The sequence below is a fragment of the Neoarius graeffei genome, chromosome 3 (assembly GCF_027579695.1).
Source record: "Neoarius graeffei isolate fNeoGra1 chromosome 3, fNeoGra1.pri, whole genome shotgun sequence".
Taxonomy (NCBI): Eukaryota; Metazoa; Chordata; class Actinopteri; order Siluriformes; family Ariidae; genus Neoarius; species Neoarius graeffei.
The window spans coordinates 8,599,816-8,627,108 of record NC_083571.1 but is presented as its reverse complement, the minus strand read 5'-3'; the positions used below and the strand labels follow the sequence as shown (position 1 = coordinate 8,627,108).

Below are 27,293 nucleotides of genomic sequence, written 5' to 3'. Positions count from 1 at the left end.
GTGTACCATTTTCAGGTCTGTCGTACATCGACTTCCTGTTTACCGACCGAACGTATTTACGAAACACAGCATGGATTTTGATGCTATTTCAAGAAGCAAAATGCTATTTCAAAATGGCAGTTTGCCAGGATGCTGTTTGAAATCCCTGGGGAGAGACACTGCTCGTTACTGACTCGTTTCAGGGTTCATTATTTGTTGAAGTCAACCTTCATAATAAGTGTCCTATTCCTTCAGTCACTTGCATTCTGATATAAGCGAGAGCGGGGGGATACGTAAGTGATCGGTAGCTCACGGTTGATCTTGTTGTATTAGTCTTTATTATTTTTTCATTTTAAAATTAAGTCAGATTATAGCAAAGGAAAAAAAAAATCTGTCTGCATCTTCCATTCACATTTTCTATCCCTGATCGTCTTGAGACGAGTCAAGACTTGCACTTAACGTTTAAAGCCAGTGGTCGAGACGTTATTTGAAGAAAAAAAAATCTTCAATAATGCAAATTACAAGAAAGCAGTCTTGTAGTCGTGTTAATCCTTCTCTACAGTGGTACAGTGAATCAGTCGGCTTTCCTGCCTTTCGTCTTGGTCACGGTTGCTGATTTGGGAATGATGCAATGTTTGGTAATATTCCAGCACACTATTCATGGTTTCGAGTGGAAACTGCCAGCCTACCACAGTGCTCATAAATCTTAGCTGGTTTCTTAGGAAGTGATGTAATTAGGCAAGAAATGTGGATTCCAGTGCATGTGCGTGTGGGTGTCTAAGCTGCATCTTAAACTACATCACATTTTGCGTTTGTGTGCATACAAATGAATTCATTTCAGTTCCATGCATGTCTTTTGTGTTTGTGTTGTGCTTGATTTTTGTTTCCTTTTGTCCACTTCAGTGGCGATGACTTCAGTTTCTTAGGATGACTCATTCCTGTTGCATGGCCTTATGACACAGTAACGAGGGGCCCGAAATGCTATGTGATGCAACAAAGCTTCTTTCTCATTTACAGCAATCAGTGGGCTGTTATAGCGATAAAACAATGCCTCCTTCACGTCTTCGAGACGAGACGAGACGAGACGTCCCTGTGCATCCAAAACAGAACGTGTTACTTTTATTATCCTAAATACTGGTTTATTATTTTTGACTTTGTCAAAAGTGTCTCTGAGAGCCGCCTGAAACAATGAGCATCCCTGTTTTTTTGTTTGGTTTTGTTCAGGCTGCCCAGAATGCGCTCATTGTTTTGTTGACGGTTCGATTTTGAATGAAATGATGACGATTTTGCTGTGGGTTCAGTGCTATAGAATCAATTTTGTGCCAAAATGTTCATACAATACTTTTGAAATATCAAACAAAAACGACAAATCAAAATACAAAAAAAAAGTCAATTTTTTTAGACTGGCAAACAAATTATTCGTGTAATTGTGCAAAATATCAGTCTATTACTCTTCAGAAACCTTTTATTTTTGTTCCGCGTCTTTCTCAGTTTTGTTTGACGTAATTTATTTTGGTTGCGATTCCAGCTCTCGTTTGCGCTCCCTGACTTTTTGCTTGCAGTTTTGGCACAAACTTGACGTGTGGGTGGGCTGTCCAGGAATGCATTCCCATTGGCTAACTTGTGTTTGACTGACAGCTACGCTCAGCGATTCCCCCGGAGACTGTTGTGGCCATTTCCTACTCGGATTCTGGCGGACTGTTTGACGAGTGACCGATCCATTGACGGTAAACAAGGATCGAGTGGACTTCAGTGGCGACTATGATACTGAATTAATTCAACAAAGTGTAAATTCAATATCATAGTCGCCACTGAAGTCCACTCGATCCTTGTTTACCGTCAATGGATCGGTCACTCGTCAAACAGTCCGCCAGAATCCGAGTAGGGAATGGCTGAGCGTAGCTGTCAGTCAAACACAAGTTAGCCAATGGGAATGCATTCCTGGACAGCCCACCCACACGTCAAGTTTGTGCCAAAACTGCAAGCAAAAAGTCAGGGAGCGCAAACGAGAGCTGGAATCGCAACCAAAATAAATTACGTCAAACAAAACTGAGAAAGACGCGGAACAAAAATAAAAGGTTTCTGAAGAGTAATAGACTGATATTTTGCACAATTACACGAATAATTTGTTTGCCAGTCTAAAAAAATTGACTTTTTTTTTGTATTTTGATTTGTCGTTTTTGTTTGATATTTCAAAAGTATTGTATGAACATTTTGGCACAAAATTGATTCCATACAGTGCGGTTGCGGTCTGAGGAAGACGATACAGAACCGTCGCGCCTTATATGAGCTGTTACGAGACTTTTACATTTTAATTGGACCTCTTTTAAAGCCACATAGATAGGCTCTTTGCAGCTAGAGGTCACATGCTTGGATACCGCATAGCAACACCATACTGGAGAGGTAAACAAAATCCTCAACAAGGCCAAGCTCAGAAGATTCAGCAGTCTTATAGTGCTTAATCTCTTTCCATTTCTAGAAGTTGTTTTTTAGCTCATCTGGCTGTAGGCCAGGCCAGAAAACCTTACGCGATCACGCATCGTCCGTCGTCAGTCCGCAATTTAGAAAAATCGCAACTCCTTGTCCCACAGGATTGACCGGTTTTCGATCAAATTCACAATGTTCCCCAGGTGGGTGTACGTAAAAGTTGTCAAGACAGTGGCGCCACCTGTCGTATTTACTATTTTATGGGTGTTTGAAAATTTTGGGTGACTCATCACACCAAACCCCAAACTGCCAGGACGTTTTCACTGAAACTCACCCAGAAGACTCTAAAGACATATTCCAACAAGAATTGTTCACCAGGTGGCGCCACCTACCATTGATGCGGCTACACGGGTCACATGCAATTTCACAAAAATCACTACTTCTCCCACAGGATTGATCAGATTTCAAAGTCGCACATGACAACAGTAGCTGGTATGAGCTCCAGCCTCATTGAGGCTATTTTTCTAAGGTCTGGCTACATCTTGAAGATATAAATGAACAATTTACCGCGATGATAACGCGCACTTATTACAGCACATCGATAGCTCATGGATTGTTTTATGCAACGTGCTTTTGTTTGTTTTTATTCACTGAGAAAAGCAGTCTTTTTAGACAAAAAGAATTGCGTTGCTATGACAGCAACCATTGTTTACTAGTTTTTGTGTCAATACTGCATCTACGTGATCTCACCAAGTGAGATTTCCTTCCATCCATCCATCCATTATCCATAGCCGCTTATCCTGTGCAGGGTTGCAGGCAAGCTGGAGCCGGGGTACACCCTGGACAAGTCATGAGATCGTCTCAGGGCTGCCACATCGAGACAAATAACCATTCACACCTGCGGTCAATTTAAAGCCACCAGTTAACCTAACCTGCTTGTCTTTGGACTGTGGAGGAAACCCAAGCACCCGGAGGAAATCCACGCGGACACGGGGAGAACATGCAAACTCCACACAGAAAGGCCCTCGCCGGCCCCGGGGCTCGAACCCAGAACCTTCTTGCTGTGAGGCGACAGTGCTAACCACTACACCACCGTGCCGCCTGAGTGAGATTTAAACTTCATAAAAGTGAAGTCTGTTGATTCGTGCATTTTGTTGCCAGTAAAAATCACCTGGTTACAGAAAATTTCTGATTAGATTTTTAGAATTAGAAGCCTTTATTTGTCACATACTGTATGATGTTTGTCCTTCGGGGTCGAAGATGACCATGACTTCAATTTGGCCGGTGGCGGTTGTGTCCCCGGAGGTGACTGATGAGGCCAATCTGGGCTTTGAAGGTACACCCACATGTCAACATTCCATGTGCCAAGGTTGAGTACCTTCACTATCTTTTTATTGTATTTTGACCGGTGAGCGGGATCCCCACCAGCCGCGGTGTGCTGGCCAGGGTGAGGTGAAGCAGGTTATGTTTGGGGCACCTTTTCTAGCCCCTTCCTCCATGGAGGTGAGCATCCTAAATAAGGCTGCTCAGACACCCAGGGGGCTGCTGAACTCCACTGCTGCTTCGTTCCAGCAGAGAGCGACCCTGGGCCGCTTGTGTGCAGGTTCGCGATTACAACTTCCAATGTTTCTGCACCTACCGGTACTGCTTCACCACTTGCCCATTACTACAGGACTTGAATTTGAAGTCATGACTTGCATTTGGGGCGGCACGGTGGTGTAGTGGTTAGCGCTGTCGCCTCACAGCAAGAAGGTCCGGGTTCGAGCCCCGTGGCCGGCGAGGGCCTTTCTGTGCGGAGTTTGCATGTTCTCCCCGTGTCCGCGTGGGTTTCCTCCGGGTGCTCCGGTTTCCCCCACAGTCCAAAGACATGCAGGTTAGGTTAACTGGTGACTCTAAATTGACCGTAGGTGTGAATGTGAGTGTGAATGGTTGTCTGTGTCTATGTGTCAGCCCTGTGATGACCTGGCGACTTGTCCAGGGTGTACCCCGCCTTTCGCCCGTAGTCAACTGGGATAGGCTCCAGCTTGCCTGCGACCCTGTAGAACAGTATAAAGCGGCTAGAGATGATGAGATGAGATGAGATGAGATGAGATGAGATGAGACTTGCATTTGACTTTGAGCAGAGTGAAGGAGAGTTACACAACCATCAGCCTCACTCTTTCATCCCAACCTAACTGGGTCCAGGGGCAAGACAGAATCAAGATGGCTGGAGCTAGGTCAGGATGCAGTGCATGGCCAACAGTGTTCTACGTATTGGACTGTGCCCTGATTGCGCTCCACAAATGCTTTGCTGGGTCCGCCTACCTGCCTGTTGAACCACCAGGTGGTGGTCTCCTCCGCGCTGTCTGCCGAGTCTAGTCTTCGGTTGTAACCCTGACCAGGGGGAGCGAGGGGTTGCTAGTGCTTGCTCAAGGCACCACCCCAGACTAGTGGAGGGAAGGAGACGCCTTACTACTCCATTGTGTGGTGGTCAAGGACGGCACATGCCCGCTGCCCTAATACAGATTCTACCTTGTCACATGTAGACACACAGCTGATGAGGAGGAGGGAAGCTGCGCTTCGTATTATCATTGCGGTGATATTGTTCATTTACATCTTCGAGATGTAGTCAAACCTTACAAAAACAACTGTATACCTTGATTTTTTTTTTTATTATGGAGCTGTTTGAGCTGTTAGAATTACAATAAGTCCTTTTACAAGTTTTTTTTGTTTTGTTTTTTTGGTGTACATACCTTGCGAAGGTCAGCACAGTGGTGTAGTGGTTAGCACTGTCGCCTCACAGCAAGAAGGTTCTAGGTTCGAGACCAGTGGCCGATGGGGGCCTTTCTGTGCGGAGTTTGCATGTTCTCCCCGTGTCCACGTGGGTTTCCTCCGGATGCTCCGGTTTCCCCCACAGTCCAAAGACATGCAGGTTAGGTTAACTGGTGACTCTAAATTGAGCGTAGGTGTGAATGTGAGTGTGAATGGTTGTTTGTGTCTATGTGTCAGCCCTGTGATGACCTGGCGACTTGTCCAGGGTGTACCCCGCCTCTCGCCCGTAGTCAGCTGGGATAGGATCGAGCTTGCCCGCGACCCCGCACAGGATAAGCGATTACGGATAATGGATAGATGGATACCCTGCGAAGTTGCCATGTTGTGGTTAACACTGTTGCTTCACAGCAAGAAGGTTCTGGGTTCGAGTCCAGCAGCCAGCGAAGGCCTTTCTGTGTGGAGTTTGCATGTTCTCCCCGTGTCTGTGTGGGTTTCCCTCACAGTCCAAAGATGTGCAGTTAGGTTAATGTTGGGCAGCCTTGGGCTGAAGTGCCCTTGAGCAAGGTACCGAACCCCTGACTGCTCCCCGGGCGCTCTAGTGTGGCTGCCCATTGCTCTGGGTGTGCATGTGTTCACGGCTTCAGATGGGTCAAATGCAGAGGATGAATCTCACTGTGCTTGAAGTGTGCATGTGACAAATAAAGGTTTCTTCTTCTTAAGCGCTATAAACTGCTGAAACTTTTGTGCTTGACCTTGTCGAGGGTTCTGTTTACCTGAAAGCTTGCTCTCCAGTATGGCATTGCTATGCGGTGACGAGGAAAGGCTGAGATCTGCACTCCTTTTTCTGAGAGTGTATAAGCGTATATAACATAACTAGCTCCAGTAAGACCAATCAGTTCAGTGGTTCGAGTCTCACTGGTTATAATCAACATTTTAAAAAAAAAGTTTGTGCCCCCTGTCGTTACCTGTAGCTGAAGAAGATGAGGTCTGTGTCGGAGGACCTGCACAGCCGAGTTCCTGACAGCGTGGTGGAGAAAGCAGCCAGCACCGTGGCGCTACACAACCTGTTAGAGTATCACGACTCCTTTAGCCGAGAGGTGGAGAGAGAGAACAGCGCCCTGACGCTCCTCAGACACCACGCCCTCCACCTGCTCCTCCACTCTGATGCTGCAGGACTAAACATGCCCAGCGACCAGACAACCAGGCTTAGCAAGCTGTCGGCCACGCCCCTCAGGCAGCCAACCACGCCAAGCAAGCCGCCAAACTCGACCAACAACCAATCAACAACGCACAGTACACAACCAGACACGCCCATCAATCAAACAGCCTCGCCCAGCACACAGCTCACCATACCCATTACACAATCAACAACGCCCACTACACAACCAGACACGCCCGACAGCCACTTAGACACGCCCAGTGATCAAACAGTCACACCCAGTACACAATCATCCACACCCACTACACAACCAGCCACACCCAATCACCACTTCAACATGTCTAGCAACCAAACAGCCACACCCAGTATGCAATCATCCACACCCACTTCACAGCCAGCCACACCCACCAACCACTTAGACACACCTAGCAACCAAACAGCCACTCCCAGTACGCAATCATCCACACCCACTTCACAGCCAGCCATACCCACCAACCACTTAGACACACCTAGAAACCAAACAGCCACTCCCAGTACACAATCATCCCCACCCAATACACAGCCGGCCACACCCACCAACCACCTGGATAGTCCTAGCAATCAAACGGCCACACCCAGTACACAGCCAACTACTTCCAGCAATCACTTAGACTCGCCTAGCATACAGCCAGCCGCACCCGAATACCAAACAACCACACCTCTCAACCATCTAGGCACGCCCACCAAGCAGGCCAATCAACCCAGCAGCGAAGATGCTTTTTGTCTGCAGGAGATTCAGGCAATGCAGGAGAAATATGAGAGGTACTGATGAAAACGTCCCGCACCTGATGCACAGTGTTTGTTTTTGTATCCGTTGAGCTGATATGAGATGTATTTAAAGCACATCTGAACATCCTGAAGTGTCTTATCGTATGGCATCCCAGCTCTCTTATTTATCTCCCGAATCCAGCCTGCTACAGAAAGTGTGCGTGAGCCGACAGCAGGTGCACGTGGAGCTGCTGGAGCGGGAGGAGGTGGAGCGGGAGCTGGGGCTCGTTAAAGGCTGGATCCAGGACACACAGGGGCTGTTACTGAGCCCTACAGCCGACCTGGACACCCTGCTCTCTGACCTGGAGGTAAAGTGGAATTAAAACACCGCTCCGTGTCGGTCCTGTCCATCCTAATTAGGGAAGCATCAACACCGATGCTTATTTATTATTTCGTACACGTTAAAAAAAAAAAGTCAACCCGAGGAGGTCATTACTAGTAGCAAACACCGGCTATGTGAGAAAAATGATGAACGTTTGCTGTGTGTCTGTGGTCTCTTGCGTGTGCTAGACGGCTCACGGCGGTGTTCAGTCTCAGCGGCAGGCTCTGGAGCAGATCGCAGACCGCCAGCAGATAAAATACAAAGACCTCCATGCCACGGTTCCCTCAGAGATCAGCACCCAGCTGGCACAGGTCACACTGGCACTGGGCTCAGCAGAGGACCAGGTACACACTCGGACACAGGCTCCACCCACTACTTCCTCATTCACGTCACGTGACTGTGTCACACCTTGTCTTACATATTTAATTTAAATTACACAACTGCAATTTACACAGGTGTTCACAATACGATGAAAATAATTTCGCTAACTGTATAGAAATTGAGATCGGAGAAATAAAATAAAATCGGAGGAAAGGACGGGCCAGGATTTTCTTAGCTTATGGAACTGTGATTAGCTAAAACAATACACGCACCTCGTTATTTCCCACCTCTCACACCTGAACTCCAGGTCCAGAGCCGAGAGAGAGAAGTGCAGCACAGCAGAGATGTTAAAGAAGACTTTACTGCCAGACTGAAGGACATCTCGGAGAAAGTCGGCGCCATCTCTGTGAAACTGAAGCAGAAGAGTGTGGATGTGGAAGAGGCCAAAGAGGAGACGGAGGTACTGCCCTGACTCTTACACACACTTCCTTTCCGTTTATCATTTGGTGCATTTTTCTTCTCGGACTAAAAAGGTTCGTTTGATTCCCTTCTTGCAGGTGAGTCGATTCGATTCAAACAGAGTTCGCTTTCAAAGAGGATTCGAGTGCGCAATTCGGCTTGGAATCGAGTCGACTGAAGGAAGTGAATCAAATGAACGTTCTTTTTGTTCGCTTTCAAGTGAACTCGATCTCAGCGAGAAAGCAGTATGACTCTGACTGAAGAGTTCGCTTTCAATTGGACTCGTTTGCAGTGAGAAAGCGAACCGACTCTAAATCAACTGAATTTGCTTTCAGGAGAACGTGATCGTATTGAGAAAATGATTCAACTCTGAATCAAAAGTTTGCTTACAAGGGAGTTCGATCGTAGTGAGAAAGCGATTCAACTCTGAATCAACTGAGTTTGCTTTCAAGTGAACTTCCTCTCCGTGAGAAAATGATTCGACTCTGAATCACCCGAGTTTGATTTCAAGTGAACTCGATTGCAGTGGGAAAGCGACTCTGAGTCAACAGAGTTTGTTTACAAGTGAACTAGAGTCGAGTGAAAAAGTGATTTGTCTTTGAATCAATAGAGTTCGATTTCAACTCAACTCGATTGCAGTGAGAAAGCGATTTGACTCTGAATCAAATGAGTTTGCTTTCAAGAGAACTTGATCGTAGTGAGAAAGTGATTTGACTCTGAATCAACTGAATTTGTAGTGAGAAAACGATTCGACTCTGAATCAAGAAAGTTCAGTTTAAAGTGAATTTGATCGCAGTGAGAAAGTGGTTCTACTCTGAATCAGCTGAATTTGCTTTTGAACAAGAGAGCAGTCTTGGTGAGAAAGCAATTCAACTCTGAGTCAAGAGTTCAATTTCAACTGAACTCGATCGCACTGAGAAAGCGATTTGACTCTGAATCAGCAGAGTTCGATTTAAAGTGAATTTGATCGCAGTGAGAAAGTGATTCGACTCTGAATCAACTGAGTTCACTTACAAGTGAACTCGATCGCAGTGAGAAAGTGATTTGACTCTGAATCAACTGAATTTGTAGTGAGAAAGCGATTCGACTCTGAATCAAGAAAGTTCAGTTTAAAGTGAATTTGATCGCAGTGAGAAAGTGATTCTGCTCTGAATCAGCTGAATTTGCTTTTGAACAAGAGAACTGTCGGAGTGAGAAAGCAATTCGACTCTGAGTCAGGAGTTCAATTTCAAGTGAACTCGATCGCACTGAGAAAGCGATTTGACTCTGAATCAGCAGAGTTCGATTTAAAGTGAATTTGATCACAGTGAGAAAGTGATTCGACTCTGAATCAAGTGAGTTCACTTACAAGTGAACTCGATCGCAGTGAGAAAGCGATTCGACTCTGAATCAACTGAATTTGCTTTCAGGAGAACTCGTTTGGAGTGAGAAAGCGATTCGACTCTGAATCAACTGAGTTCACTTACAAGAGAACTCGATCACAGTGAGAAAGTGATTCGACTCTGAATCAAGTGAGTTCACTTACAAGAGAACTCGATTGCAGTGAGAAAGTGATTCGACTCTGAATCAGCTGAGTTCACTTACAAGAGAACTCGATCACAGTGAGAAAGTGATTCGACTCTGAATCAAGTGAGTTCACTTACAAGAGAACTTGATTGCAGTGAGAAAGTGATTCAACTCTGAATCAGCTGAGTTCACTTACAAGTGAACTCGATCGCAGTGAGAAAGTGATTTGACTCTGAATCCACTTTCAAAATTTCACTTTGCTTTCAAGAGAACTCGGTGAGAAAGTGATTCGACTCTGAATCAGGTGATTCGACTCTGAATCAACTAATTTGCTTTCAAGAGAACTGAGTGAGAAAGTGATTCGACTCTGAATCAACTGAGTTCACTTACAAGTGATCTCGATTGCAGTGAGAAAGTGATTCGACTCTGAATCAAGTGAGTTCACTTACAAGAGAACTTGATTGCAGTGAGAAAGTGATTCAACTCTGAATCAGCTGAGTTCACTTACAAGTGAACTCGATCGCAGTGAGAAAGTGATTTGACTCTGAATCCACTAATTTGCTTTCAAGAGAACTCGGTGAGAAAGTGATTCGACTCTGAATCAGGTGATTCGACTCTGAATCAACTAATTTGCTTTCAAGAGAACTGAGTGAGAAAGTGATTTGACTCTGAATCAACTGAGTTCACTTACAAGTGAACTCGATCGCAGTGAGAAAGTGATTCGACTCTAAATCAACTAATTTGCTTTCAAGAGAACTGAGTGAGAAAGTGATTCGACTCTGAATCAACTGAGTTCACTTACAAGTGAACTCGATCACAGTGAGAAAGTGATTCGACTCTGAATCAACTAATTTTCTTTCAAGAGAACTCAATCATAGTGAGAAAGTGATTTGACTCTGATTCTCTTGGGAACTAGATTTGAAGCTTGACCACAGTGAGAAAACTGAACTGACTCTGAACTAAAGCCTGCCCGTGTAAAACGATACCCTTACTCCTAAACCCCTTTCAGAGAACGTTTATTAAGGACGAGAATCACCAAACATTCGGTGTTCATTTCCATACAGACTCTGCGTGAGGAGCTGGAGGACTGCTCCCACGCTCTCTCCGAGCTGGACGTGGCCGTGCAGGAGTTCGGAGAGCAGAACCCGCTCCTGGCCCGGCAGCTGGGCGCCACGCTGAGCAAACTCACCGAGCTCCACTCTCAGACCAGCAGACTCGCAGAGGGAAGGAGCGCACGGCTCAAGAAGGTAAATACGGCAAGAAGCATCTCCACGGTGTCCCTCAATTTTATGTTTAGATGTAAAATGTTTTTTTACAGCATTGCACAGCCTCGAGATTCCTGAGCTCTGATCAATCTCCTCCTGCTTCTCCTTCCAGGCTGAGCAGCACTTCGAGGAGTTTAACGACAGACTGACCCTCGTACTGAACTGGACAGAAAAAGCCGAGACTCTCGTTTCGTCCGGCATTGTGTGGAGCCCCGCCTCGATGATGCAGGAGCAAATCAGAACACACCAGGTACAAAGGTTCTGACCAATCAGAGCCGAGTGTAATATGGTATAACATTATGTAATGCATTATAAGCAAATGTTTGCAACGTGTTATAATGTGAACCAGAAAAGAAACTTCCTGAAACTGGATCAGCTTCAGTAGGGGGCTTTTCGCGAGGGTTCGCAATATGACAGAAATATCATATCACGATACTTGAGGACATTTCTGTGCGTCACGATATATATAATTAGTATGCTTGCTGCACAAAGCATGTTAGCATTAGCATGTTAGCATGCTCGATGTTAATGGTTTGCTGTTTGAAACGGCTGCGAGCTCAGCCGTTTAAAACAGATTTTTGAGCGTGAGGTCTCATGTCTGATCCAGTTATTCTTGGTGACCCTCTGCTACAGCTGAGCAAGCACACTTTGCATTTTCTCCACGGAAATGCAGTCTGGTTAAAGCCGGAAAACCGCGGGCAAGACAGTAGTGCTGTGTTAAAACTGTAAAATATGAAGAACCGCTAAATAAGAACTCATTCCTGACACTGAAAGGAAGAAAAAATTGTTTAAAAAAGTACAGTTTTATACATGAAGTTTTTTTTCCCACCAGATCAAATCCTGTTTCGACCATAATTCTGAAAAACACCAAAAAAAAAAAGTTCAAAAAGATGCCACGATATCTCAGGAAGAAGTATCGTGACATATCGATATCATGATATCAGTATTATCTGATTATATCGCCAAGCCCTGAGTGCCGTTGTCCCGACACCATGTTGTCTGCGTCAGTTTTGGAAGCTGGTTTGTGTTGCGGTGCAGGTGCTGCTGCGGGAGTGGCGGAGGCTGCAGGGCGAGATGGAGGCGCTGACGGAGAGGGTGGGGTTGCTGGGAGAGGTGGTGCACACTGACGCACTTCACCAGCAGGTGGCAGAGCTGAGCCGTCACGCCGAAGAGCTGCAGCAGCGCGCCGAAGCACGCCTGCTCAACCTACAGGACGCCGCGAAGGTAACACGACACGAACGCATTATTTTAATCGTGACGTCTGCGCCAAAAGTATTGGCACCCTAGAGGAATATTATGTCATAAATAAATGCTGCAGTGTCCATGGCTAACTTGTCAGAAGGTGCGCGTGAGAAAGACCGAGGGTTTAGAACAAATAAACACCGCCATATCATACGAATCAGCTCATAAGTAAACCCTGTGAGCTCTCGTTAGTGTTCGTTTATAGTTCATTTCTGGTTAAATCCTGCCCTCTAGTGGTGACGTTCATACCGCACACGTCAGCTTATCAATCTTTACAAAAACATTGATATGAATTGCGTTCTCCAAATCACTTTCATGACAAGTCAGTGAAAAGAAAGAAGAGTGGCTGGTGAGGGAGCAGGGAGTTTATAGCTGCTGCATAACAGAGATAACAAGAATGTGACACGTCTCGTATTACTGTAAACGCCTCCGTCTTACTGTACTGTCTTACTGCGCTGTAACAGCTTCATCTGGAAACGCGTTCTGGAATCGACCCGCTTACACATGTCGAAAAGGAGCAGCTTGCTGTTATTAAAACCCAGTTTGGAAAGATGTGGGTCAGGGACGCGAGCTGAAAGAGCGAGTTTCACTCACTCACTGACTTGAAGTGCATATCACGGGTAAATTCAGGAGCAAGATCAATGTGATTCTCCTATTTTATATTAAACTTTGGACAAATATCTGTAACATTTTGTGCAATTTTTTTACGTTGCGCAATACTAGAAAAATTCAGTTGAAATCGAGCCATTTGAGGCGAATTGGTCCGCCTCTGAAAAAACTCGGCATTTGGATTTCCCGGCAAACATTGATTTTCGTGACGTCGCGTGCGGGACGCCTCCTTCTGAATCCTACGTCAGCGCTGGTTTGTTTATGAGAAAACGACCTGGTGGTTTTCTGCAAATTTCTTCAACGTTATCGCGTAATTATTAAAATGGCTAACAGATGTATCGTAGGAGGGTGTACAGTAGCAACACCAATCTTGATGGGATTAGTACTCATCGTTTCCCAAAAGACCGGACAATGAGAGAGAAATGGGAGCGCTTGGTCTACACAGGCTGCGCACTGAAACCGTGCAAAGCTCGCGCAGCCTGCTGGCGCTTCCGCACGTGACGTCATGAATCTGGCTCCAGACTCCCTTGGGATTTTTCCAGACGCGTTAAGTTATTTTATTTTTTTCTGCTGTAGACAGATGGCCTTGTGCAAAATAACCCTTCTGGATGAGTGTGTAAAGGGACAGACTTTCATATAAAAAAAAAACCCACGAAATTGGTCCAGAATATGCACTTTAATGAAGCACAATTCATTTTAACATTTTAAATCCTGATCCACGGGTTTCAGTTGAAAATCGGTCTTTAATTTGACTTCATGTCCAAACTGTACGAGGAAAAACATCTCTGTATTTATTTTTTTTTAAATGAAATTTTTAAATTCAAATTTAATTAGCACAATAATAAAATTATATGTTAAATAATAGCAGGTTAAAATGAGGAGGTGTTTTTTTTTTTTTTAATGCAAAAAAAAAACTATAACCAGGGTTCCCGCGGGGTCTTAAAAAGCCTTAAAAGCATTGAATTTAAGAATTTGGAAATAATACCTGAAAAAGCCTTAAATTTTAATGTGTAGGTCTTAAAATCTGTGCACAGTATGTAACTTCTCCGTATAGAATTTCTCGTTATTTTTTAATATCTTAACCGCCATTATTTTGGTAAATAATGTACCGGCAGCCTAAGTAAGTAAATAAGTGGCGGAACTGGAGCTGTGGGCGGAACCATGCTATCGCACGCACACCCCGAGGGCAAAATTCTTCGAACACACATCCCTGAACTTGTTTGGCGCGCGGTTAAAAGAAAGTCTGGAGAATTAAGTTGACATTAGACCGTATCTGTCTCGTTTTCTTCGCGGATGCACTGTCCGTTTACATTAAAACGCCGGGAAACGGGAATCCGCCAGCGTCCACGTATTCAATCCAGATCGTGTCTGGTCTGGTGCTGTGTAAACATTGAGAATACGCGGATACGCTGTGCTGAGCTCTAGCTGGCGTCGTCATTGGACAACGTCACTGTGACATCCACCTTCCTGATTCGCTGGCGTTGGTCATGTGACGCGACTGCTGAAAAACGGCGCGGACTTCCGCCTTGTATCACCTTTCATTAAAGAGTATAAAAGTATGAAAATACTGCAAATACTGATGCAAATACTGCCCATTGTGTAGTTATGATTGTCTTTAGGCTTGCCATCCTGCCACTTGCAAGTGGTAAGTGACTTGCGCACAGCGGCTCAGTCCCGAATCACTGCTCGTGCGCTTCACTCGCGCGCTCTGTGAGCTGCGCAGGGCCGGAGTGCGCACCCTCCAGAGGGCACTCGCTGTTCAGGGCGGAGTGATTTGGAGCGTGGGATGCCTGCGGAGCCGAGCGTATCCGTGTATTGGCGTTGCTGTGTGCACGCTAATCGTTTTAAAAACGTTAATCTGATGATCCGCTGATACGGTCTAATGTAAACCCCACCTAAAAGTATAAACGAAAAGTCTATAGCCTACTGTACATATAGGCCTATCTATGGAAAAATGGGCAAATGTAAGTTTAATGAGGCATGGAGGCATCATATTTCATTTCATGAGTGGGTAAAACCTGTCGATGGCAGTGTATTCGAGGCGTTTTGCTGTGTGTGTAAAAGGGCGTTTAAACTCGGCACAATGGGCGTGAAGGCGCTAGAATCGCACGCGAACTCATCAAAACACATAGCATGTATGAAAAAGAAACAGCGAACGCCTTCCATCGCCAGTGTTTTTCGGCCAGCCGAAGCGGCAGTCAACGTTAGCCAACTACCTAGCATGGCTAATGCCAGCCAGCCCGTTGCTAGTGTAGTCCTTCATGTAACGACTGCAAGAGTAGATCTCTGTTTGTGTATAGTGATCTTGTTTGAAAGAGTGAAGTAATGCTTATGAAATGTGTCATTAATAAAACGTGGTCTGCTGAACGTTACGTGATTTTTGTATTGTGGTGGCGTACGGTGAGTACTCAGTACTGTGATGCAATAAGGTTGCACATTTTCACATTTGTTTGAGAAACAAGTAAACACAACTTTGAGATGTTTCTTTGCCGGTGAAATCAGCTGCGAAATCAGGTCTTGAATTTGTGTATAAATGGTCTTAAAAAGCCTTGAATTTCACTTGAAGAAACCTGTAGGAACCCTGTATAACAAACATGTTTACACTGAGTAAACGTCAAACGAAACATCACGCAGGTACACCATCCCACGCAATATGGTCTAGTCGATAAGATTCAAATATTATCAAGTATATGTTTTTTAAATTTAGTAAGACGCATTTAGTTGTCTGTTTTAAAATGTTACTTATTTAATTATTGATGTAATTCTATTATTTATGTAATTTTCATTTAATTTTTGCTATAATATAATTATTTAATTTATTATTATAAACTTTATTAGGGGGGCGGCACGGTGGTGTAGTGGTTAGCGCTGTCGCCTCACAGCAAGAAGGTCCGGGTTCGAGCCCCGTGGCCGGCGAGGGCCTTTCTGTGCGGAGTTTGCATGTTCTCCCCGTGTCCGCGTGGGTTTCCTCCGGGTGCTCCGGTTTCCCCCACAGTCCAAAGACATGCAGGTTAGGTTAACTGGTGACTCTAAATTGAGCGTAGGTGTGAATGTGAGTGTGAATGGTTGTCTGTGTCTATGTGTCAGCCCTGTGATGACCTGGCGACTTGTCCAGGGTGTACCCCGCCTTTCACCCGTAGTCAGCTGGGATAGGCTCCAGCTTGCCTGCGACCCTGTAGAAGGATAAAGCGGCTAGAGATAATGAGATGAATGAGATGAAAAAGTATGTAGTAAGAAGCATTTAATTGTGTAATTTTAAATCGATGCTTTTTGTTTTATAGCAGAAAAAAAATAACTTTTTAACAAAAAAACCTTTTTAACCAAAAAAGTTTTTTAACAAAAAAAGCTTTTTTTTTAAAAAAAAAAAAAGCTTTTTAACGGAATTTTTTTTACAGCTTTTTAAAACTTTTTTAATTTTTATAATAATCAAAAAGTACGTAGTAAGAAGCATTTAATTGTGTAATTTAAAAAAAAGTCCCTGTTGTTTCCTATTTTATTATTTTACCCCGACCGATCACTACGTTTCCCGTTCACACGCACAAAATATTCCCGTTTTATTCCGAAAAAGACAATATTCCGTAAACACCCAGGAGTCCTGGGACGCACGCTCCTAAACCCTGAGCAACGTCAGCATGCCCCACACGTCTTGCGCGCAAAACGGGAAATTCGGAATATCCAAACAGAACATGCTGTTTATACGATCCGTATCGAATTCTGAATATCGCCGTATTCGGAGTAACAGTGGCGTGTTAACGTGCTGATCGTTGTATCGTTTGTTTAATGTTGTTATGAGAGCCGGGGATCGTGTGGATTTCATGCGCTACGATAAAGGCTTCGCGAAGCTTTCAGACTGCCTGCATTTTAAAAATTGCTGCTTCTGTAAAGACTTTAAGGCTCGAGAAATAAAGGAGGCATTCGGAAAACGTTTCGCAGTCGTCGTCCAGGACCTTTCGTTTGATATCGAATCCTGAAAGTGACTCGCTCGTGCGAATAACCTGTTTCTTTGCGTGTTCCAGGACCTGAGCAGGCTGGAGAGCGAGGTGAAGAGCCTCCACCGGTGTATAGAGCGAGTTCAGGAGACGCTGGCCTCGCCGGAGCTGGCTCGCCTCAGCCTCCGAGAGCAGCTGCTCCAGAGACAGGTGAGAGGGGTGGAGCTGGGAAACGGTCGCGTGAGATTGAGATCGAGACGCGCTAATGACGAGCGATGATGTGTTTGCCGTGCAGCACCTGCTGACAGAAATGGAGGGCTTTAAGGTGCAGGTGCAGGCCGTACAGAAGTGCATGAGCTCTCTGCAGCTGCCCGAGGACGCCGTGGTCACGTTACCGCTGTGTGTCACGGCGCAGAGTCTACAGCAGGACAGCAGCCATCTCCAACACACCACCATACAGCAGTGCAACATCCTGCAGGTACACACACACACTGACGTGCACAAGTATTCACCCCCGGAACGGTCCTCCATTCAGCTGGAGATGAGAAGCGTCCTGTATTTACGATAAATCATAAAAATTGTGATTGCGCAAGTTAAAAAAAAGACCGAGTCAGTCGATACAGTCGTGTTATTAGATAGGAGGTTCAAATGTAAGATTTATCAGTAACGCTAAATCACGAAGGGATGGGAAAACAGTGTTTAGCCTACTAAAGGGGTGTTCACACGGCATATCGATGCTGCACCGATGTATTTTGTTGTGATATATCTTACACCGGTGTAAATTTTGTGGAGCGTTCATACGTCACAAACCTGCTTACTAGAGAGAAGCGTGTTAGCACCGGTGCAGCCCCACTTGCGTTCACACGGCAGTTTTTGCGACCGTGCTATACGATAGTAATAATGCGGAAATGAAATATGCGCATGCATGAAAATGTACTTCCTTTTCCCGGTTGTCATGGCATCACCAAGCGCCGGGAAAACAGGGATGAGAGTTTTCCGCTTTTCGGCGGATTTCCGCTTTTTCTGAGCGAAAATCGATATTATGCCAAATCCGTTGAGATGTTTTTTTCATTGAGGGGGGTTGGGGTACAGTCAAAGTAAAAAGTTTGTGAACCCCTTGGAATTTTCTATATTTATGTCTAATTCCCATATAAAACATAGTCATATCTTCATGTAAGTTACAATAATGAACAAAGACAGTTTCCTATAACTAAAGATACACAGATTTTCAAAGAATGCGTGACCATATTGAATAAATCATTCAAACCGTGAAACTGAAGGTCGGAAAAAGTAAGTGAACCCTTTTTAAAAAGCTCATTGCAGTCAGAATTTAGCACACCTGGGTTCCATTTAATGAAACGAGTTCAGAGGTGTGGCCTAGAATTACAACCCCAATTCCAAAAAAGTTGGGACAAAGTACAAATTGTAAATAAAAACGGAATGCAATGACGTGGAAGTTTCAAAATTCCGTATTTTATTCAGAATAGAACATAGATGACATATCAAATGTTTAAACTGAGAAAATGCATCATTTAAAGAGAAAAATTAGGTGATTTTAAATTTCATGACAACACATCTCAAAAAAGTTGGGACAAGGCCATGTTTCCCACTGTGAGACATCCCCTTTTCTCTTTACAACAGTCTGTAAACGTCTGGGGACTGAGGAGACAAGTTGCTCAAGTTTAGGGATAGGAATGTTAACCCATTCTTGTCTAATGTAGGATTCTAGTTGCTCAACTGTCTTAGGTCTTTTTTGTCGTATCTTCCGTTTTATGATGCGCCAAATGTTTTCTATGGGTGAAAGATCTGGACTGCAGGCTGGCCAGTTCAGTACCCGGACCCTTCTTCTACGCAGCCATGATGCTGTAATTGATGCAGTATGTGGTTTGGCATTGTCATGTTGGAAAATGCAAGGTCTTCCCTGAAAGAGACATCGTCTGGATGGGAGCATATGTTGCTCTAGAACCTGGATATACCTTTCAGCATTGATGGTGTCTTTCCAGATGTGTAAGCTGCCCATGCCACACGCACTAATGCAACCCCATACCATCAGAGATGCAGGCTTCTGAACTGAGCGCCGATAACAACTTGGGTCGTCCTTCTCCTCTTTAGTCCGAATGACACGGCGTCCCTGATTTCCATAAAGAACTTCACATTTTGATTCGTCTGACCACAGAACAGTTTTCCACTTTGCCACAGTCCATTTTAAATGAGCCTTGGCCCAGAGAAGACGTCTGCGCTTCTGGATCGTGTTTAGATACGGCTTCTTCTTTGAACTATAGAGTTTTAGCTGGCGGATGGCACGGTGAATTGTGTTCACAGATAATGTTCTCTGGAAATATTCCTGAGCCCATTTTGTGATTTCCAATACAGAAGCATGCCTGTATGTGATGCGGTGCTGTCTAAGGGCCCGAAGATCACGGGCACCCAGTATGGTTTTCCGGCCTTGACCCTTACGCACAGAGATTCTTCCAGATTCTCTGAATCTTTTGATGATATTATGCACTGTAGATGATGATATGTTCAAACTCCTTGCAATTTTACACTGTCGAACTCCTTTCTGATATTGCTCCACTATTTGTCGGCGCAGAATTAGGGGGATTGGTGATCCTCTTCCCATCTTTACTTCTGAGAGCCGCTGCCACTCCAAGATGCTCTTTTTATACCCAGTCATGTTAATGACCTATTGCCAATTGACCTAATGAGTTGCAATTTGGTCCTCCAGCTGTTCCTTTTTTGTACCTTTAACTTTTCCAGCCTCTTATTGCCCCTGTCCCAACTTTTTTGAGATGTGTTGCTGTCATGAAATTTCAAATGAGCCAATATTTGGCATGAAATTTCAAAATGTCTCACTTTCGACATTTGATATGTTGTCTATGTTCTATTGTGAATACAATATCAGTTTTTGAGATTTGTAAATTATTGCATTCCGTTTTTATTTACAATTTGTACTTTGTCCCAACTTTTTTGGAATCGGGGTTGTACTTTGATTGATAAAAACCCCTGAAAAGTTTGAGTTTGAACTTTTGACAAGAAGCATATCCAGATGGGAATCATGCCTTGCACAAAAGAGCTATCTGAAGACCTAAGATCAAGAATTGCTAACTTACATAAGGCTGGAAAGGGTTACAAAGTCTTAAAGATTTTAGGTATTCATCAGTCTACTGTCAGGCAAGTTGTCTATAAATGGAGACGATTAGGTATTGTGGCTACTCTGCCTAGAAGTAGGTGCCTTGCCAAGATGACCCCAAGAGCACAACGCAAAATCATTAATGAGGTAAAGAAGAACCCGAGAATGACAGCAAAAGACTTGAAGATGTCATTAGAACTGGCTAACATCTCTGTTCGTGATTCAACAATACGCAAAACATTGAACAAGAAAGGAGTCCATAGCAGGACACCAAGAAGGAAGCCACTGCTGTCAAAAATGAACATTGCTGCACGCCTGAATTTTGCAAAAGAGCACTTGGACACTCCACAATGGTACTGGGAAAATGTTTTGTGGAGTGATGAAACCAAAATTGAACTATTTGGGAGGAACAAGCAGAACTCCATTTGGCATAAAAAGGGCACTGCATATCAACATCAAAACATCATCCCTACAGTAAAGTGTGGTGGAGGGAACATCATGATTTGGGCCTGCTTTGCTGCGTCAGGGCCTGGACAGCTTGCCATCATTGAGGGGAAAATTAATTCCCAAATTTATCACCAAATTCTCCAGGATAATGTGAGGGTGTCTGTCCGTCAACTGAAGCTCAGAAGAGGCTGGGTGATGCAGCAGGACAATGACCCCAAACATCGCAGCAAATCCACAGCACGATGGTTTCAGAAGAACAAAATCCACCTTTTGGAGTGGCCTAGTCAGAGCCCAGATCTCAGTCCTATTGAGATGCTGTGGAATGACTTGAAGACAGCCATACACAGAAGACAAGCCAAGAATATGGAAGTGTTAAGGCAGTTCTGCAGGGAAGAATGGGCTAAAATTCCCCCAGCATGATGTGCAGGTCTGATCTGCAGTTACAGGAAGCGCCTGGTTGAGGTCATTGCTGCCAAAGAAGGGTCAACCAGTTATTAAATCCAAAGGTTCACTTACTTTTTCCACCACTACTGTGAATGTTGAATGCATTTGTATAATAAATTCATGAAAAAGTAGAATTTTTTTTGTGTTATTGGCTTAAGCTCATTGTGTGTATCAGTACCTGTGACTTGGATGAAGATCAGATCACTTTTTATTCCCAATTCATGTAGAAAACCAGATGATTCCAAAGGGTTCACATACGGTCCTTTTTACTTTGACTGTATGTTCCTTCGTGGTACTCAAGCGTACGACGATGTTACATGTTTACATTTTCGCCATCTTAAGTCTCGCGGTAGAACACGTGTTATCTACAATGTAATTGGCCAAAAAATCGCTGGCGAGAGCATGATAGCCAATCACAGGGCCGGCTCTAGGTCTTTGGCTGCCCTAGGCGAGATTGAGTTTTGGCGCCCCCCCCCCCAAGAAAAAAAACTCTCTAATAACATCTAAATAACACTTTAATCTAATCACTCTATTCTATTACTATTGAACAATGTACGGTGCATGGACAATAAACAAGAAGTCATTTTTATCTTTTTCATTATTGTTATTATTGTTAATCATTATTCACATAAAGTGTCACAAAGTAAAATGACCACACAAATTCAATACATATCTCCATATAATGGGCAAAAACTCTTCCGCACCCTGTTCAAAGTGTAGTGCATGGACAATAAACAAGAAATTATTTTTTCTTTTTTGCTATTAAAAGTTAAGTCATCTCTGAAGAATTAACAAATTAAATGAATAAAAAATTCTACAATTCTAAAAATTGTGCAAACTTAAGCACTCTGTTAGGACATCAATGGGCTGTATTTTCAAACAAAAGTGCTATTATGGGTACTTTATTATTGAAGTAACATTACACTGGGACTCGTCTGGTCTTCCTAATGGCAAATTCCTTGATATCATCATCAAATGATATTTCTCTTGAGATCTCTTGGTTGACGCTCATCAGAGCAAGCCCATTCAGACGTTCTTGACTCATTGTTGACCTTAAGTATGTCTTCAGCAGTTTTAATTTTGAAAAGCTTCTTTCAGCAGAAGCTACTGTCACAGGTAGTGTAACAGCAGAGGTAAGGAGCGCGTATTTCTACAGCCCCAGCCGCATCAGAGGTGTTGTAAAAAAGGTTTTCAACCTTTTTGAGCCAGGGCGCACTTTTTTCAATGAAAAAATCTCAAGGCACATCACCGATAGAAAATGTTGACTGAAACTAAAACGCTGTTGCCAATATTTACAATATACAGTCATTCTATAATTTTCCACGGTACACTTGGTGATCTCTCACGGCACACTAGTGTTCCGCGGTACTAGAGTTCGGCAGCGCAGTGGTTGAAAACACTGTACACCACTGATGCACTTGGTAACATCTCCATTCAATAACTCCATCCCTCCTTTTTGGTGGGGTTTTGGTCGCCCTTGGTGCCCCTGGGCACACTAGGTCGCCTATAGCAATCGCCGGCGCTGGTAAAGAGAACACATCTGAGTGCTTGTTTCGTTTCCCTGCAGTCTTGACGCACTGAGATTGTTTCTTGTTTTCAATGCGTTTATTATATTTTCCTCCAGGAAGCTCTTCGCAACATGGTTGCTTGAATGAGCTGCTAAACTGTCATTTTAATGAGAACACAGATCAACAAAGCGACTTTGTTTTATTAAAAAAAAAAAACGTGCCAGGCATCATTGGAATATCTCGCTGCGAAACGTGTTCGGTGCATAAAAGACCTTTACTTCAGCCCAGACTGCTCAACGACACCGACAGACTGCTCAAAGTGCAGCCATATTCAAAACAAGCAACAGATCTATGTCAGTTATCTACGTTATGCAAAAACACTCTTTAACCAACAATACTTACGCTACGTTCACACTGCAAGGCTTAATGCTCAATTCCGATTTTTTTGTGAAATCCGATTTTTTGTGAGGTCGTTCACATTAACAAATATATGCGACTTGTATGTGACCCTCAGTATGAACGAAAAGCGACCTAAAAGTGTTCCGCATGCGCATTGCAGGATACGACGACGTCACACGCAGTGAGCATGGCCAGTGTTTACGGAAGTAAAACCGCCCGGTTGCGGTATGACCCATCCAATCTAGCTTGAATAGCTGCATCCCCCCAAATGGAAATCAGCTCCCTAACCTCTGCGTCCTTCCATTGAGAAGATTCAGAACCTTCACAGCCCGAAGCGTCCCTCGCATTGATGTCATATGCGCCATGTTGTTGTAACTTTTTTTGAGAGACCCGCCGCCTACTTCAGCGCAGAATAGTGACGTTTGTGGCTTGTTGATGACATGTAAGTCGGATGAATGCGACCTGGCGGTTCAGACTGAAGTCGCATATGAAAAGAGCGGATAGGAATCGGAATTAGGACCACATATCCAAACGGCCTGGGTCGGATTTGAAAAAATCGGATCTGTGTCGTTCATATTGTCAATAAAAGATCGGATACAGGTCACATATGGGCGAAAAGATCGGATTTGAGTCACTTCAGCCTGCAGTGTGAACGTAGCCTTAGGCTGTTACATGGCCAAAACAGAGAATAGCCGCGGATGCGCACTTGCGCGCCCGAAGACGCGCTATAGACAGGGTGAACCACTGTTGAGCGCTTATTGTTTCATGATTAACAACCACCACGACACCACACCCCGCTTTTTTTGACAAATCGCACCCTGACTACATGCTTTGCTGTACAATTAAATTAGGCTAAGACATAATGCTGACTCGTTTTCAGAATAGTGGAAGTCATAATTTTTCTCCCCCCGTTTCTGCGCCCCTGGATGGACGCAGCGCCCTTAGCATTTGCCTATATTGCCTATGCCACGGGCCGGCTCTGGCCAATCATAACAGTTCTTACAAGAGTGTGGGAGAGAACAAAAGCCAATCATAACAGTTCTTACAGAAGTACCCGCATCTGTTCTATTTTATCGAAACTTGCACATGTTCATCGTCGCTGCGCTTCAAAAATACGTTTCTCTTTCGTATCGGCTTTTTTACTCAAAATGCCAAATACAATTGACAAGCGAGACGAAGCGAAGGTACGTGAAATCGATGCTGGTATAAAAAACAGAGACAAGCTGACAAGCTCTCGTCTTTGGCCAAAAGGCTGAAGAAGTCGTCGAAATGATTAAATGAAAATGAGAAGCGACTGTGAACTATAAATAATTGTATAAAGTGTAAACTTAGCATTCGTTTGATTTAATACATTGAACATGTATATGATGGTCAGTAAATCTGAATTAATGCTGACAGTTTTGAAAACTTAAATATTTCAAAAGACTTTTTGAAATCATATGCAACTAATGAGGACATAGGGAGACCGACCTTTTCTCCCTAAGAAATTTTATTTAATATATGAACATTTTGATAATTAATAAAACTTGCGTTTAATGTGAATTTAGTTTGTCATTTTTGTTGATCATAAATTATAACCATAGCCTTGAATGTAGAATGTGATTTTTATTTTGAATTCAAACAATACTCCGATTGATTTGAAACATATTTTCATGTAAATATATAAAAAAAGACAACAGATTTTTTATCTACTACAGCTCAGATTGCAGGAAAAGTGGTTTGTAAGGCCTTATTTTTCAAAATTTTCCTGGGGGGGGGGGGTATCCCTCCCAGACCCCCGGCTTCAGGCGCCATCTTGTTTTCTGCTTTTTTGGTGACCACCCACTCTCATCCCTGGGGAAAACAACGTGGACGAAGACGCCAGTGTTGCCAGATACTGCTGACGTTTTCCAGCCCAAAATATGTTCAAATCCGCCAAAATGCACTTAAAACCGCCCAATCTGGCAACACTGGAAGACACGCAGTTCTGTTGTTGTTGATATTCGCCATTTTGGAAGCGCAAAATACCAGGATGCAAATTATGCAATGCCCGTATGTAATCAACTCTCCTCACGCGTAGCGAGTCTACCCCTGTAGCGTTCAGACGGCCCATTTTATATCGGTGCTGCCCTGCGAACTAGCATTTACTCCGGAGTAAATTTCTTAACCCACCTCCCGAGCAGGGTTAGATTTGCACCGGTTTAAGCAGCTTTCAGGGGCGACACCGGTATAACTTTGTACCGTGTGAACGCTCTACCGGGGCAGCCCCGGTGCTACACCGGAGTAAAAGTTGCCATGTGAACACCCCTAAATACTACTAAACTATTGGCCCTTTTCCACTACCCTTTTTCAGCTCACTTCAGCCCGACACGGCTCGCGTTTCGACTACCTCAGAGCAGCACGACTCAGCTCGCTTCAGCCCTACTCAGCACCCAAAACTCGCACGGTTTTGGAGTGGGGCTGAAGCGAGCCCAACCGAGCTGAGTGGGGCTAGGGGCATGAGGAGACACTCCCCTGTGCACTGATTGGTGAGGAGGAGTGTCCTCACATGTTCACACACGCCCCGCGAGCACGCTGGGATCTGTAAACACCGTAAACCCGGAAGAAGAATTACGAATTACGAGAATTTCTGAAGCCTTATGCGCCTCGCCTCATCTATACGCTCTTGCCAGTATCTGTTGGCGTTGTCGGTGACAACAAGCCACAGCACCAAGACCAGCAACACTAACGACTCCATGTCCTCCATGTTTATTGTTCACTATCCTGGTCGTGAGACTACCGCTTAAAAGGTCACTGATGTCACTGTTTGCGCCGCCTAACGACATCACGTGACGTCCACCCACTTTCGCTAACTCCACCCAATGTGTCCACCCACTTCCAGCCAGCACGGTTCAGCGCGGTTGTAGTCGAAATGCAACTCCAACAGCCCCGCTCAGCTCGACTCAGCCCAACTCAGCACGGCACGGCTCAGCCGCGTTGGTAGTGGAAAAGCGGCATAAGACTAACAAAGAACAAATTCGTTGGTATTGGTTATGCACCTTGTATTTTATTTTAGCATGTTGCTACAGAGCCCTATTTACAAAGACCACACCCTGCACTTGTGCATTTGATTTTTCTTGGCTTTGAGAAAAAGAGTTCGAGTGCCCTTTCATAATTTGTCTTCTGGTTGTGGCCCGTTAATGGAAATCCTCAAGCAGGCGGCCAGGTGCTCTCCTTGCAGTCTGTTCCGAAGGTCTGTTTTGACCTAAAATGGCAAACAACTTGTTACTACAATGAGTCACGTGATTGTAGAGCTCACTCTGAAATATTTAATTAAGTGAAAGTGAGATTGAACTTACCGGTAGGTGGGATTTGAGCATAAAAACAATGGGTTTGAAATTCGCATCACTGGTGAATCAAAAACGATCACCAATTGAGATTCACATCAATCAAAAACGATCAAATTCGAGTCAAGAAGTTAATTGAATTAAGTAGGTAACTAACATTTACATTCCCTTAATGATGTGGCCTAATAGCTTCACCTTTAGAAGGTACAGCTACATCTACACGACAACGGCAACGAGATTTTTTTTAGCGGGTAAAAAAAAAATATCGCGTCCACATGGGCAACGGATCAGTAAAATATCAGGTACATATGGCAACGCAGCGCTTGCTGAAAACGATCCAATACACATGCCACACCTCTACGTGCGCTGTAAGACGGTCCCATCGGAGACACCAGAACAATAGAAGAAGTTAGTCTGGCTAACGCGACTTCAAAGCTCTGCGAGCATTTGGTCTGGCAAAGATATTAAGCCCAACCGTTTCCCAAAGGCGTGGTTGACCCGCCTCCCTGAAATGCCTCAGTTTGCTACTGGTCGAAGCCAGAAAAGGCTGTGACGAAGCTTAAACCAATCACATCACTCTTTCCTCTGACGTATGTGACGCGACGGAAACTGCTTGAGTAACAGGAAGAAGATAAATACCTCCAGGGCTGCTCTTTGCTCCGTTTTCAATGAGAACTTCCCGTTGAATGCTTTCAATACAGCATCTACCGCTGTGTCAAAGGCTTGCCGCTGCTCCATGTTCGTAATGTTTCTAGTGAATGAAGCGCTTCCGGCATAGATCCTGTAAACAATCTATGGCTTCCGGTCGCAGTTCTACTACGTCACTGCCTTGAACGCGCCTCTACCCAGGGCCGTTGGAGATGCTCAAAGTTGACTGGCTCCCGATTTTTCGGGAGCTTGGAAGAGCTGGAGATAGCTTGCCTTGCCAGACTAAGCTCGCAACAGGCCCCCGTGCTGCGTCACGCTTAGGATGGGCGGGCCCAGGCTAGGTTTGAGCCACATGGATTGGTTTGGGTGTTTCAGAAACTGCTGAGAATGGTGCGAAAAACAAAAAACACTGAGTCGAGCGAGTGTTCTGTGGATGGAAACTCCACCAGATTGGTCCGAGCTTTTTTGCCAGGATTACTCATATAATCACTCTTTACGACGGTGGTGAGCAGAAAAGTACGGTAACAGCAGAACAGAAGAGCACATTGCGTTCCAAGGATCTTAGAATCAAGAGTTCCTATTAAAGTGGCCGGGGAGTGTACGGTATGTTGCTCTAGTCCGTTACAAATTGTCGTG

General features: G+C 44.4%; 1 protein-coding gene across 1 annotated transcript in view; it reads left to right on the top strand.

The window, feature by feature from the left end:
- Positions 1-27,293, top strand: part of syne1a (spectrin repeat containing, nuclear envelope 1a) — a 491,960-nt gene that overhangs the window by 300,430 nt on the left and 164,237 nt on the right. Inside the window, 10 exon segments of the mRNA XM_060915606.1 lie at positions 6,129-6,499; positions 6,746-7,117; positions 7,266-7,431; positions 7,634-7,789; positions 8,074-8,226; positions 10,796-10,978; positions 11,109-11,246; positions 12,035-12,220; positions 16,864-16,986; positions 17,072-17,254. Of these exon segments, the coding sequence (XP_060771589.1) occupies positions 6,129-6,499; positions 6,746-7,117; positions 7,266-7,431; positions 7,634-7,789; positions 8,074-8,226; positions 10,796-10,978; positions 11,109-11,246; positions 12,035-12,220; positions 16,864-16,986; positions 17,072-17,254 (2,031 nt within the window).